The 14,231-nt window shown below is 48.1% G+C and overlaps 1 protein-coding gene across 7 annotated transcripts in view; it reads right to left on the reverse strand.

The window, feature by feature from the left end:
• The window catches only part of FBXL18 (F-box and leucine rich repeat protein 18), a 46,513-nt gene that overhangs the window by 27,754 nt on the left and 4,528 nt on the right, over positions 1 to 14,231 (reverse strand). For 4 of the 7 annotated variants that reach the window (XR_008821179.1, XR_008821180.1, XR_008821181.1 and 1 more), the window contains exons 1-4: positions 13,679 to 13,850; positions 12,296 to 12,496; positions 9,863 to 11,403; positions 6,877 to 7,095 (exon numbers count right to left, since the gene is read on the reverse strand). Coding sequence is in view for 3 of the 7 variants with exons in the window: in XM_056334157.1 (XP_056190132.1) it covers positions 6,877 to 7,095; positions 9,863 to 11,403; positions 12,296 to 12,496; positions 13,679 to 13,810 (2,093 nt within the window). In the remaining 4 variants the exon portion in view is untranslated. The other 3 variants (XM_056334157.1, XM_056334160.1, XM_056334159.1) reach the window with 3 other exon arrangements.

Consider the following 14,231-nt stretch of genomic DNA (forward strand, 5'->3'; position numbering starts at 1 on the left):
TGAAGTTCTTACATTATTTTTCTGGCTGAACTCTGCATCAGTCAAATGTGACCGGACAATTAGAAGGGGAGGGAATAAGAACCCAAAGAGCGATGCCAGAGCACCCAGGACACGTCCTAGGGGAGTGCTCTGCCAGAGCAAGCTGGAAGTTATTTCCTAATCTCTTCCACAAATTATAAAGCTACTGCAATAACTGCTCAATTAGATTTATTTTACCATGGAAATGCTTTAAAGCTGCAGTTAATGCTTCTATTCAGCCTTTTACACCCTCATGAAGAGAAAGCACGACAGTACTATTCCAATATTATTTCTCAGCCAAGAGAGAGAGGACAATCCTTGAAACCTATTTCATGCACAAACCAATCTACCCACTAAGGATGGCTTCAGGACTGAATTCCCTTCAAAACACAGGAGCTAGCAGTCAGAACAAGCCATTTGGGTCAACCACAGGAATGCATTTAAGAAGGGGGTATGTTAACAACCCCAAAGAAGACACATTAATATGCCAAACCGAGGATGGTCCCACAAGCCGTGCTGGCTTGTAAAGCATTTGAACCCACCCATAAACAACATCCCCGGTAGAAGCAAAGGTGTCCAGGCCACACCTCAAGCAAAGTCAGCCTTTGCCAAGCCCGCCAAGAAATTCTTGGGTAACGCAAGCTGACAAGGATGCAGTTTGTTATTCAGTCTGTGACAGAATGATTCAGGGGTTTCCAAGAGCAGGAAATGAAACAGACAATGAAAGCTGGAACAGGATGCTAATGATTCACTACACCAGCCTAGCGATACATTAAGTCTTCTGCAATCAGACGCAGGGCCTGAGCCCACAACAAGCTTAGGCTAGCGGAGTGGGATTGGCAGCTACCATGCTGGCTCTGGGACCCAGGAAAGCCAGCAGTGTACTGAGAGGGACTTTTTCAAGGTCAGAAGGAAGAGAAGGTGGTGAAGGGATGCAAAACCAGCTAGAAAATCTCAAATAAGCCCTAGGTGATAATACCAGCTTTTTGCAGCGTCAATACAATTGCAGCAGTCAGGTGGGCAGTGCAGGAGGGACGCTGGAGGACTCTGCTGAATTCAGAGATGATCTTGCACTTGCTTACTGCCCCAACAGCCCTCTCCCAGCCAATCTAACAGCAAAAAGGATTACCCAAAAGGGCTTTTCTGAGGCCAAGCCCACAATGAGAATCCAGGCAAGAGGAATACTGCAGGGATATCCAGGGCAATAGCAACAAGGCAGGGGGGAATGCTTAGCTCCAAGGTGAGCAAAAATTCTCTCGTGATAGTTCAGTCCTGTGTTAAATGCCAGGAGAGGGACTCGATCACTCAGCACTTTCCAAATACTCAGTTTCACCCCCATGCTCCCACCTGGAAGCCCTATTTCTGCAGGGCTTCATAATCCCAGGAGGGAGCTTCATCCCTTCAGCAAGCATCAAGACTCTCACAGCCACACAGGGCCACTGGAATCAGCAGTTTAAGGAAAGGTAAGATCCAGCCAAGAGTTTCGTGTTAAGAAAGGACAAAAACAAGCAGAGGAAAAATTAAGTAATGCTACAGAAGCTTGAATAGTAAGATCTAATTCAGACTGAAATAGCTATTCCTAGAAAGTGGCAGAAGTCGTACTGTGACAGCCGCTTCAAGCTAAGCAGCGCTCATACCCAACACAGGCAGAAGGAAGGTAGGTTACGTTGGTGTTTCTCTGGGTCTGCGATCCCCAGAACAGGCAGATTGTCCTAAAACAGGAAAACACTCTGCACTTCCCAGCACTGGTTAATCCTCAGAGTCACCTAAGTCATAGAATCACAGATTCATTTAGGTTGGAAAGGACCCTTATGATCAAGTCCAACCACTGCCAAGTCCACCGCTACGCCATGTTGCCAAGTGCAACCTCTACATGCATTTGAAATCCCTGCAGGGATGGGGACTCCACCACCTCCCCGGGCAGCCTCTTCCAATGCCCGACCACCCTTTTGGTGAAGACATTTCCCCTAATATCCAATCTAAACCTCCCCTGGCACAACTTGAGGCTGTTTCCACTTGTCCTATCACTTGTTACTTGGGAGAAGAGATTGACCCCTACCTCACTACAACCTCCTTTCAAGTAGTTGTAGAGAGCAATAAGGTCTCCCCTGAGCCTCCTTTTCTCCAGGCTGAACACCCCCAGTTCCTTCAGCTGCTCCTCCTAAGCCTTGTGCTCCAGACCCTTCACCAGCTTCGTTGCTCATCCCTGGACACGCTCTCAGCACCTCATTGTCTTTCTTGCAGTGAGGGGCCCAAACCTGAACACAGTATTCAAGGTGCAGCCTCACCAGTGACAAGTTGCACACTCGCTGAGCAAAGCCATTTGCTGGAGACAGGTAGCCCTGCACGGCTCGGGGAACAGGGGCACAGAGCTTGAGCTGGAACTGTCAGCTCCCCATTCTGACCCAACAGCTCTTGGGGGATGCTGCACCAGGACTCCAGCCAGCCCCAGCCCCCTGCACCTTCTCCCAACAGCTATCAGACCCCAGGAAACCACAATGTGAGCAGATGAGCCCAGCTATCCACCCACCTCCCCAAAACACACTTCAGCTGCACCACGATCTTTCGCTTCCTGACCACACGCTCTACCATGGCTTAACTTGGATTGCATTTCTATAAATCACAACTCACTTCCGTGCCTTGACACTTTCCCCCTACATATGAAGAATCCCTAATGACGCCACGTGCTCAGATTTTTTTTTTGTTTTGCTTTGGTGTTCGGGGTTTTTTTATTGTTGCTTTCTTGATCTTTTCCAAGGTGTTTTTTCAAGGACTTTTCACAGGCTTGTATCGTCTGGTGCTGTAGAGTCCCTGAAATCATTACAATAGCAGTTATCTAAACACTTAAGCTAAAACCAACAAAATTCTAAATGAACACACTGGAAAATTAAATTTGTCCTTGAGGCCAAGAGGATATTTGCCAAAGCATTTCCCAACCCCTCTTCCTGCCCGTTTTCTGCTGGTAAGCCCTACCAGGAAAGCAACTTCTCCTGCACACTTGTGAAGTGCCCATTAACCATGCCATGTAGCTGCGCAATCCAGAAGTCATCCAGATTCCTTGCCCGCAAGATTTCTGAAATCTTGCGGGGCAGAGAAATACAGGCGTATAAATACTCACTTAGCATGCAACGCGGTGAGCGGTGCGACACCTTCCGTAGGCCACAGCTCCATCTAGTGGCCATTTCACGAAATAACAGTGCAGAAACCCTCGGGGGAAGCTGCTCGAAACAATCAATCCCCGTCCCCTCGGACCGGGATTCGGAGCACTTAGGAAGAATCTCAGCACAGCAACTCTGCCTAAACGGGAAAAACAAATCTCCCTTTTCTGCCAAGAAGCCCCTTTGCACAGCAACAGGTCTGAGGTCACGCTTGAACCTAAAACTGTGGGTCCTCCAACTGTGGTGTTTTCGTGTTTCTAGAATTACCAGTGAAGTGGTTTCAACAGAAGAGTTATTTAAACAAAGACAACATGGGCTTGGAGCTAAGCACTTCGGCAAAGTTAGGGTCCAAGCATAAAAGGGAAAACATTGTATTCATTAGATCTGCTGCTATCTGAAGTGAGGCAGCAGCTGAGCACCATGTGATAGGGGAAAAAAATACGTAATTTTACAGAGAAACTGAGACAAGGCCACTGTCACATGTGAAATCTGAGGAAGCTGGGGGGAGTGGATATGGACCACTCAAGGCACATCTCCCCCTCTAACCACTAGGCCTTTCTTATGTGCACAGAGTATCTCCCTGAACCATAAAGGAGATTACCCCTCCCATTCACACTGTAGAAAAAAGAATAAAGAAAAACACTGCAATGATTTATCTGCCCAGAGGGAAACAGTCTTCTCTAAAGCTCAGAGGAGACCTTGCCCTTGCAAGCCTCTTGTTTGCTGATGAGGGCTCCAGATGAGTGCTGTTCTGCTTACTATGTTTCATTGCAAAAGAGGCAGAACTGAATCAGAGGTTTTTAATGACTTAAATACGTAAACTAATTTGTCCCAAATAGCAACAAACTTCAACCAGAAAACTGCCCACAAGAAAGCTGGACGCCACAGGGCCTGGTTTAGAGCTGTCACAAGACTAACAGACATGAGAACAACTCTCTTTTCAGACAAGCAGAACAGAAATACATAATACTAACCGTATTTTACAGTCAAAGGGGAGAGTTTGAGAATCAGTCCAGGCTTTAAACCATCATGCGGTGCAGGAGATTTAATACCCAGGCTCCCACCACCGCACCCTGTATAGACACCATCTTCCAATACAACACCGCAGCTGAAACCAGTCTGTTCTCCCCAAATTGGCCCCAGCCTCTTCTGTGATCTGAACCCTCCTGTGCATCCACGTCTGAAAAAGGATTGCACTGCGCTAGATTGCATTCTCAGGCCCTCCCAGCTCTACCACCTGCAGCAAACTTCTGGTGTGTGCCCACCCCTAGGCCTTTCCAGCTCCCACTCACATTTCTCTTCTCTTCTTTGAGGCACTGGGTGAATGGGGATGACTTTGGCCCCATCTCCCTGTTCATAAACGGCAATCACTTGGCTGCTCTCAGCCTAAACAAGACCATCCCCACAGCCCTAAAACAGGAACTCTAACCCTTCACAGGACCCACGGAATATGGGTCAATTCCCCTAGCTCAAGGAAGGAAGCAAAGAAAGGAAGGCTCATAGCTTTGCATTCCCTCCTCTCGCCTCCTCCTCCTCACCCGCTCTCCATGTTGTCCCCGCACACGCAGCATCTGCAGGCAAACACACACACCCCCCCCAAAAAAATAACAAAGGATAAATCACCCTATTTCATTCTGGCACAAGGATACATGACTTTAAACTTGCTGCCCAATGGGCCCTCCCAGGTTAAAGCTTGGATTAAAGGGACAGACTAGCGGCACGTTTTTAAAGGAAGCCATGTTGTGTGAATCAAGAGCCTTATCCACAGGTTTAGGCAATGAACTAACTCACACACGATTTTACTGCACATCTCTTTGCCCTTGGAGTAGTAAATAAAATGCAGTCAAGAGAAAGTCAGTTCCTGACCCCATCTGATGGCACAATTGTGCCAGGATAAGAATGGGATCACTGGAAAAGTCACGTGGTTAAACACACTGATGACTCGTGGAAGACTCCAGGCTTTGCTTACACATCATTTTCTGTATTCTGTTCCTTCCATTTTATTACTAGAGACAGTTGCATGAGAACGGGATCTTTGTTGCTTAGGAGAGCATCTGCTCCCACTGCTTATACTCCTCCTGAAGTCATAATCTTACGTGACATCAAAATCGTTTCCAGAGCCACCAATTACAATGTCACAGAGGATTATGACTTCAGGTGTAGAATCTGCAGCAGGAGCAGATGCTCTCTTCAGGAAAAAAAAAAAAAAGAAAAGAAAAAAAAAACCTTCAAAAAAATCCTGTTTTCATACAAATGTCTCTATTAATAAAATACAAAAGAAGAAAAAAATAGTATGACAGCCAGAACTGTTGCTAAATATAAAAATGGTTTTTAACATTTCCACGAGGCATCAGCTGCTCTTTGGAAAGTTCCCAGGGTTTAAATTATTAAGAGGTGCAGAACATAGTGAGAATCCATCCACGACAGAGAGAAAGAGGGTGAAAAGACAGCAGAGCAATGTATTTCTGCTCAGCAAGTGGACATTAAAATTTTGGCCAGTGCTCCAATTACATCCAGAGGGGAGAGCAAAATAAAAAACAGGAACTGTCGATTTTTGGTTCTTTCTAAGGATCCCCAAAACACAACTGATAGCAACCAAGAAATGTTTTTAGAGATATGAAGCTCTGTGAAAAACAAACTCCAAGAATCCTTGTCACACCACAAGGAATTTACTCAGATGTTTCCAGCAATCACTATCCCTGAAGGGCGCGGAGCATTTTGGAGGCAGTAACAAACAATCTCGTGTGCCATTTGGTAGGTAGCTAATATAGTCATAGGCTCTTCTGGATCTGATCCGCGGAAACAAGCCAAGTGTAATAAGTCAGTTTGAAGCAGAAGAAAGGCTGGGGGGGAGGAGCACCCTTTAGGATGCAGTAATAATGCCGTGTGATTTGAAATTTTTATTAGAGCTTAACAGGGCAAAGCAACAGTAGGTGACAAAGAAAACAGACTGAAGGCGGAGAAAAAGCCTTATAGAAAAAAAAATAATAATGGAAAGTCTGTTGCATGGGAAATATTTTGTAAGATGACTGCCACTATTAGAAGATTTCAAAATGCCAAGCCTAATTAAAAGCTCTCTTTTCAAATGCAGTTCATGGCTCACACACAAACGTTTGCCACCACGTGAGCCTCAGAACACTGCAAGGGGCCAAGCAAAATGCATTTAAGAACTGCCAAACGTGCAAAGCAGTTTGTACCAATTCTCCCCCCCACACACCCCCCGAAGAAAAACCCTTCACAACAATCCTTTAAAGGCTTTGAATTGTGCTGCCAGGGGATTATCAGTAAGTGACATTTACAAGTGATTAGAGGACAGAGAATTATCTTAGTCACTTGTGGGAAAGGAGGAAAGCTTCAAGGTCAAATCTCTCAGTACTTAAAATGTCGGCAGATGTTTTGTTTACAGAAAAAGCGTAATTTGATTTATGATGAAGCTTTACATCCAGAACTTCAACTCAGCCAACGGAACTGCAGAGAACATGGGTGGGAATGGAATAAAAAATTCATATAATACCTTCAAATATTTCACTGATTCACTCTTATTAAAATAAGAGGCTAGTTCATGTGCCAAGTGGTTACACAGTACCTATTAGCTTCTTGGAACAAGTGCTCCAAGCCATATAAACTTTGGCAAGCCAGGAAACGGAGATAAATCTTCAACAGCTCCAGAAATCCCACATCAACCCCTTTCCGCACTCACCTCCGGACAATAGATTGCTGGAGATTTTTGCAAACGGTAAGAGATTCTCCCATAAACATGTGGCACATGATGACCTCAAGGCAGTTGGCCATGAATGACATCACTGCGTCAGACTGCAGAGTCCCACTCCGGGAGACGATGCAAAGCCGCTGGAGAGAGGAGCAATGACTCAGTGCCTGGAAGAACTGGGCGCCCGCACAGAAGTACGGCTGTTCCAGCCTGCAAGAATAAACAAAACCAAGTCAATGGGCAATTCATACTTGGGCCGTCTTCAGACAAGAGGGGGGACAGCACATTCATGGGGGGCTGGCAACTGGAGCAACCAGTGTCCCCTACCACCTGTTTCACTTACACAGGTGATAACCTTCTACCTGCTTATGGCAGCGGTATGGCATATCAAACCCAACATTGCAAGCTCGTACCCCTTGCTTGCTAGCGGCTCTTGGACAGCGTGTGCTAAAAGACAAGGAGACAAATAGGCAGAAAGGCCCTAAACTGCAGAATTCCAGCACCCGCAGGGAGCAACCCTGGTTTTGCAAGTTTTCCAGCTTTTGCTGCCTGGCATCCACCAAGCACTCGATGTGGATTTAAGGACTTACTGCTCCAGTGCACCAAACACTGATCAAACCGGTCATCTTCAGTTTACTGCCTCGAGAGAAATGGGCATGAAAAATCCACAACACATGCATGGTGATGCAGAACTTGGGCCTCTGAGCCAACTGAGTGACCACAACCATCCTGCCCCGGTCAGAGGATGGCAAAGGATCAAAGCTACTGCTCTCACACCAGAAGAATAACCATCATCAATCCAGGCTTTGTCTTAAACACTTGGCCTGGAGAAGAGAGACAGGATCCTCTATCATGGCTATCCACAATCTTGCGTCACAGCCCAGAGCAGGACGACAAAATGACATGGTGAAGCCACACCTGACCAACAAGGGGTCTATGTTTTACCTAGCTGCATAACTGGATGACTCCCTCACAGAAACCAATCTGTAGGAAGCAGAACTGGCTCAGGGACAGTGCCTCCAGGAGAGTACGTCTGCTCAGTGTAGATTTACTACAGGGCCTCAGAGCACTTGGGAATCCCAGTCATTGGGTCAGCAAGGCCAAGAGCTCTGAGAAGGTTAATCCATTAGGTGGTAACAAGCTGTCTGTCCCAGCCTGATCTGGATAATCTCTGCATAGGCTTTTGTAGTATGCAGGACTATCTCAGCCACTTAATCCTGTTAATTGATAAATTCTGTTTTAGAGTCTCACCCTGCAACTGCTGGTCCGGTAGCATAGCCTGAAGATATCCTAACAGCCCATGGGCACTCTGGGTAATAGATTAAAATTAATATTAAGGAAACGGGCAGCCTCTTAAATTTTTGAACTGCATTATTGGTCCATCGTAAACTTAGGACAAGAAGCACAGATTTCCTGCAACCTCAGAGCAGGTTTCTAGGTTAATCTCCGCGACGCGACAGCCCTACTTGCAATACTGCCTTTCACTCGCTAGATGGCAACGTTGCTTTGGAATATCACCGCAAACTCGTTTCTCAGCTTGGAAAATGGGGAAGAGAATAAAAGGGTAGAAGCAGCAGAGAATTAGTCAAATGAAAAGGAAACTACATTATCAGGAGGAAGTGCTAAACATTAAAATCCTCTTAAACCTATATAAAACCTTAGACTTTACACAGGAAAGAACAACAGCGGCTTATATTGAAATGCCGGGCTGTTACAAGGAGGCACCCTTGTTTGTCATTCATTCAAGGCTCTGCGCTGCCTCCCATCTTTATCGCTCCTGGCCTCCATTTCAAAGCCTCTGGAAACTACAGGACCTAGACTGAATGAAGCAACACTGTGCACCCAAACCCCCGTCCCCAGATCTTCGTTCCTCCATGACTGCTTAGTCTCCTGAAGGTTAAAGATACATTCATGTGACCCAAGCCATTAAGCAACTGCATTTCCAACTGCCGCCGTCCCTTGACTAAGAGACCAACATGCTCCCTGCCTGTTATAAATGGGAAGCGGTGAACAACAAAAACCCTCCTGAGGTGTTTTAGCCACCCTGGCTCCTTTCACTATTGCAAAGGATCAGGAACATGCACACAAACACCAGTCTCAGCTGATGAGCAATAATTCTAGTGCCACTGCTGATCTTTGTGATCACAGGAGTGACCTTGCTACTGTTAGGCATTTTAGACCCATTTGTGAACAGAAAATGACAATGGGACTGATCTAACAGAATCAAGAGAAGCCAATTTAGGGACAAAAGAAGAAAAAAACCCATATTTCGCAAGTAATAACATTTGTGTTTTTATAGACAGCTGCAAGGAAACCATCATAGTTCATGCCCTTTGCTTTATTAAGCACATTTTGGTTACTGTGAAGCTCTTTTGCGCACCCTTTAGGACCAGATCCTTGGTAGGATCTTTAAATCCTACCAGGAGAGGAACACCAACAGGACAAACTCTAAATCCGGAATGCTTTCAACGTACTAAAAATTTAAAAAAAATTAAAAGGCAAGATTTTAATACAAACTGAAGGCAGAAAAGTATCTCATTGGCAAACCTAAGGAACACTCTACATTATCTAGACGTTGTAGGAGTCTCTTCCTTCCTGGAAGTTTAAGAGATGTACATGCACACAAAGCCAAAAAGTCAGCAAAAGCACATAGTATTTAACCTAGCCCTGGCAGGTCATTAGCTCCCAAATATGCAGCATCCACTCTTCCTTATCTAAAAGGAAGGCAGCTGCAGCACAGAGAGCTTTTGCTTTTAAAACACTGCTTAAAGGGCATATCCTGAGCCCTCAGGGAGAGCATGTAATGCCTTCCCGCTCTCCACAAGCCAGCAAGGAAAACACCCAGTGTTCAAGCCATTACAGCTGCTTTTGACCAGAAGACGAACACTCGCAGTTTTAACACCAGCTACAACAAACCACGCAGCACATTTCTGGAGATCCACAAACAAAATGCAGATGTTCAACGGCAGCCCCTCACCTGAGATCTCTCAAACACTTGCAGTGTTTCAGCATGTCCATGAGAGCAGACATATAGACCACTTTCCCCATCATGCCCAGGTTGGCCAATGAAAGAGTCCGCAAATGCTGGCACTGCAATCCAATGTTAATAAGCCCAGAGCCGGTAAGAATATTTGGCAGTTGTGCTAAGGTGAGGCTATGCAAGTAAGTCAATTGGCTTATGGCAGCCACCTCTGAATCCCCCACACTTTGTGCCCGGACACAAGGAGGCAACGAGTTCCGAATTGCTGGCTCATTGCGTGGCATGGCAGAGGAGAAACTGGAACCAATTATTTCCAAGGTTTCCAAAAAGCGGAGGCTTCCCATCAAAGCCCAGAATACAGAAGACTCCAGCTTCTGATTTGCCTGATCCGCTAAGTTCCTTGGATACGTCTGTATCCCAATCCGAACTTTCCTTCCAAATGTTTGGGGCACCAAATTAGATGCCGTGGGAGGCTTTTCCACATTTGCAGCAACATCTGTGATGGAGCAAACCGGTAGCGCTAACGAGAGCAGGTGCTTTAGCCTGGACAGAAGCTGGCACAAGTGATTCCCTATGCTTTCCGAGCTGTGATGGTGAGCTGCAGAGAGGTTGAGGTGTCTCAGGTTGCAGCAAGACATGACCAGGCTTTCCAGAATGCTACTGTCAATGTCATCTTCTGCTTTTCGAAACAAGGATTCCGGAGCCAAACAGTGAATGCAGCCACTGAGATTCAAGCTGGTCAAGCTTTTAAGATCCTTCCCACCATTAATAACCCTCTGGATCAGGTGACCACCAGATAAGGTGCATCGGCTAAAGCTGAAGTAGAAAGGGTTGTTGAACTTCAAGTGTTGCAGGAGCCCAGAGCCATTAATCCAGGCTTTGGGCAATTGTAAAGCATCCAGACGTACATTTCGAGCCATAGAGTCTAGGAGGTTTTTAGTGGCTCCCGTCTCCGCAAAGCTACCAGGGGCAGAAATAAGGAAGGCATGAAGGTTCTCAGGTGTCCGATCACTTAACACCGCCAAGTACAGCCTCACCACCTCCTGATTAACATAGCCAGGAGCCAGCCTGGCATAGAAGACACGGAGGTTCTGGTAATGGGGTACATTGCTCTCACCTACCATTAGCTGCCCAGAGAGCATAAAGCCTTCTCGTGAGCGATCAAGGATCTCAAAATAAAGCAGCAGTTTCTCAAGGCTAGTGCAGCACGGAACGACACCATATGACGGCGTGTAAAGGGTTTGCTTCAATTCCAAGACACGGCTAAGAGTGGCTTTACACTCACTGCTTAGCTGACTGGCATCGAAACCCGGATTTACATCTATTGCCAGGGAGCGCAGGTGCTGGAGCGTGGACAGCATCTTTGAGAGACGGAGAGAGGTGATGTGGCACCCAGACAAATTCAGTTTTACCAGGTTCTTGCATCGCGTTACGTGATCAATAGTGGAGCTGGGCAGCCAATAGCACCCAGCCATGTTCAGCTGGTAAATCTCTTTTCCGATATCCCTCATCAGCTGCTTCACTTTGTCTTTGTTTACCTGTACTCAAACAAAACCACATTCAATGAGATATACGGCAATAGTGTGTACTGATTCAGTTTCCCATCTGAAAATGGGGATAAGAGTGATTAGCACTTAGATTACATGGCTCACCAAAGGTTTCGGGATGCTAGCGCAGTCTAAGAATTATTATACTGCTGGTAGCTGGCTTAGTCTGCCATGCTTTGGACTCTTTTTAAGATTATACTTCCTTCAGCTTCTTAGCCTGTGCAGTTCTGCATTACTGACTGCGAGGCCAAATCTGTTCAGCAACTGACAGTGGAATGGAAGACCATCTCCATTTTCTAACAGCAAAGCTATTTCAGCAGAGCTAGCTATCTACAGAAACTCAAATTGAAAGAAGAATGTTTCCATTCTCCATCCAGTTTCCTCTTTTGGAAATGAGTAAAAAAGGTTACCCCTTGCCTGCACTTGGTGATACAGTCCTCATAAAATGTATCACCCTTCATTTCCAAGCTTTATTTTTGTTTTAACACATACAATTTCAGGCTGAGCTGAATGCATGCCTGGCAGCAATATGCACAACGTATTTTTGCACAACAACGTGGAAAATATATTTTGAGGAAATGGTAACTTTACACAACCACAGCTACAAAGGGAAAGTCATGTTTACTTTCACTTTAGCTTCCAGAAACACAGAGAAAATAGTTTTCACTGACGGTATTTTATATAACTAAGGGACCACAGAGCTGTTCTAACAAAGCATTCTGGAAAACAAATGCTTTTATAAAACAGTTTATTGTTTATTTGATTTCAGAGTTCAAGAGCAGTTCATTTATGCAGACACATTGGAAAGTTCTACTTCTTGGCATTTTGTCACAAGTCAGATTTGTCTTCATAGCTAACAGAAGAAGCAAGCTACTCTTCCCACCTTATAGTCTTTTTGAAGTAAAACTGTATGTGTTAGACTCTTGTCAAGGCAAAGCATTGCTAGCTTCCTGCAGGTTCTCCTGACGTTCAGGACAAGGTCTGTGCAAGGGACGTAGCTGAGGATGTGCAAAAGGATCTCATCTGAGAACTCCATCAAGTTGACGCCATTACTTTCTTCCTCACTCTCCCCACTTATGATCTCCTGGGGGGGGTGGGGAAAGAAAAAAGAAAAAAGAGAAAAGCTACTAGGTCAGAAACTTCAGCAACGCTTGTGAGAAAACAGATACCCCGAGTCTCAAAGATTTATAAAGTGAGACAAAACAGAAACACTTGAATCTTTAAGTACTTCCATCTGCACCATGAAACCAAGAGCCTTCCCTTAGACACTAATACGGAGGCAGCGCAAAACTTCGCACAAAGCCACAGTACCTTTTGGTGTTGGTTACTTCAGAATGAAGAGAAAAAAACATTGACATTCCTTACCCTTTTGCCACTTACTTTGCAGTTAAGTGACCGTCCCTGGTTCTTTTCTAAATATAACACAGCAGTCTCTTTCTACATCCTACTGCTAAGTGCCATCCATTTCAAAAACCTTAAGGGTTATGTAACCATATATATCTGTGTATATATATATACACAGACACACAAACAAAACTGCGGCCCAGCACCGGAACACCCACAGCTCTTCTGACACGTGCTTACACCCCAACCGTACGACACGGCGCTCTGACAGCCAGGCTCCAACGGGGACACGGGAGCCCCTTTGCTCCCCCAGCCCACGCTCCTTCCTTCGACCCTGGGGTGACAAGGGACCCCCAGCAACCGCACCCCAACCCCGCCGGGAGCCTGACAGGGTGCCTTGTGCAAGGAGGGGGCACGGCCCCTAGCCCACCCCCCCGCATTGATGGCGGTTTGGGGGGCGGCCAGGGCTGCAGCACCGTCCTTACTAAAACCTAGTCTGGTATTAATGCCACGGCATGCCCCTCCAGGGGGGCAGCTGGTGCCACCTCACAGCCCCTGCGAAACCCCGCCAGAAGTGGGCGATTTTGCCCCCCGCCATGGCCGGCCCCGCCAGCCCCGCCTCAGGAACCGGCTCCCCGGGGCCTCCCCACGCCGTCGGGCAGCCCGGGCCAAGCCCCGCGGGGAGAGGGGCCGCCGGCCCCACCCGCCCCACCACCGCCATCTGAGCCCCCTCACCGCCGCCGAGGCCGGCTCCCGCCCTGCTCGCTTCGTCTCCATCCCTGAGAGGAGCCCGGCTCCCCCCAGCCCAGGGAGGCGGCGGCGGCGGACGAGCCCCGCTACAGCCCCGGGTAACGGCTCCCCGAGGGGCCGGGGCGGAGGGGGAAGCGGAGGGCGAGAGGGGCCCTCCCCCGCCCCGGCTCACCTCCCCACAGCGGAACATGGCGGCGGCCGCGCGGTCCCGCCACCGCCTCCCGCGGGCACCGCTCAAACCGGCCGCGTCCCGGCCTGGCTCCCCGCCGGCCCGGCCGCCGCACGGTTCTTCCGGCGCTGCCATGACCCGGCTTCCGCGGCTCGCCACTCCCCCGCCGCCCCCTCGGCCGCCCCGCGCCGCCATCTTGAGCGTGGCGCGGTGGGAGGAGGCGCCTGCCGCCGGTGGGCGCCATCTTGAGAGCGGCGGCGCCATGATAGGAGTGGCAGGTCCGGGTTGGGGCGCCCGCCTCGGTGCCGTCCCCTCACAGTTCAGCTCTCGCTGAGGGCGCCTTCGTCGTGGGGGCGGCAGCTCTCTGCGGCGGTGAAATCCGGATTGTTCAGCGGGAAGCACCGTGGCTCCCTCGCCTCTGCCCCAGGGCCGCCACTGCTGAGGCATCGGGCACAGCAGGAGCCCGGCGAGCGGCCGCTTGGCCTCCTCAGCCCTCGGCAGCCCGCAGCCGCGGGCCCTTTGCCACCCCGATAGCTGACTCACGCTGGGCCCACAC

The sequence above is a fragment of the Falco biarmicus genome, chromosome 4 (assembly GCF_023638135.1).
Source record: "Falco biarmicus isolate bFalBia1 chromosome 4, bFalBia1.pri, whole genome shotgun sequence".
NCBI lineage: Eukaryota > Metazoa > Chordata > Aves > Falconiformes > Falconidae > Falco > Falco biarmicus.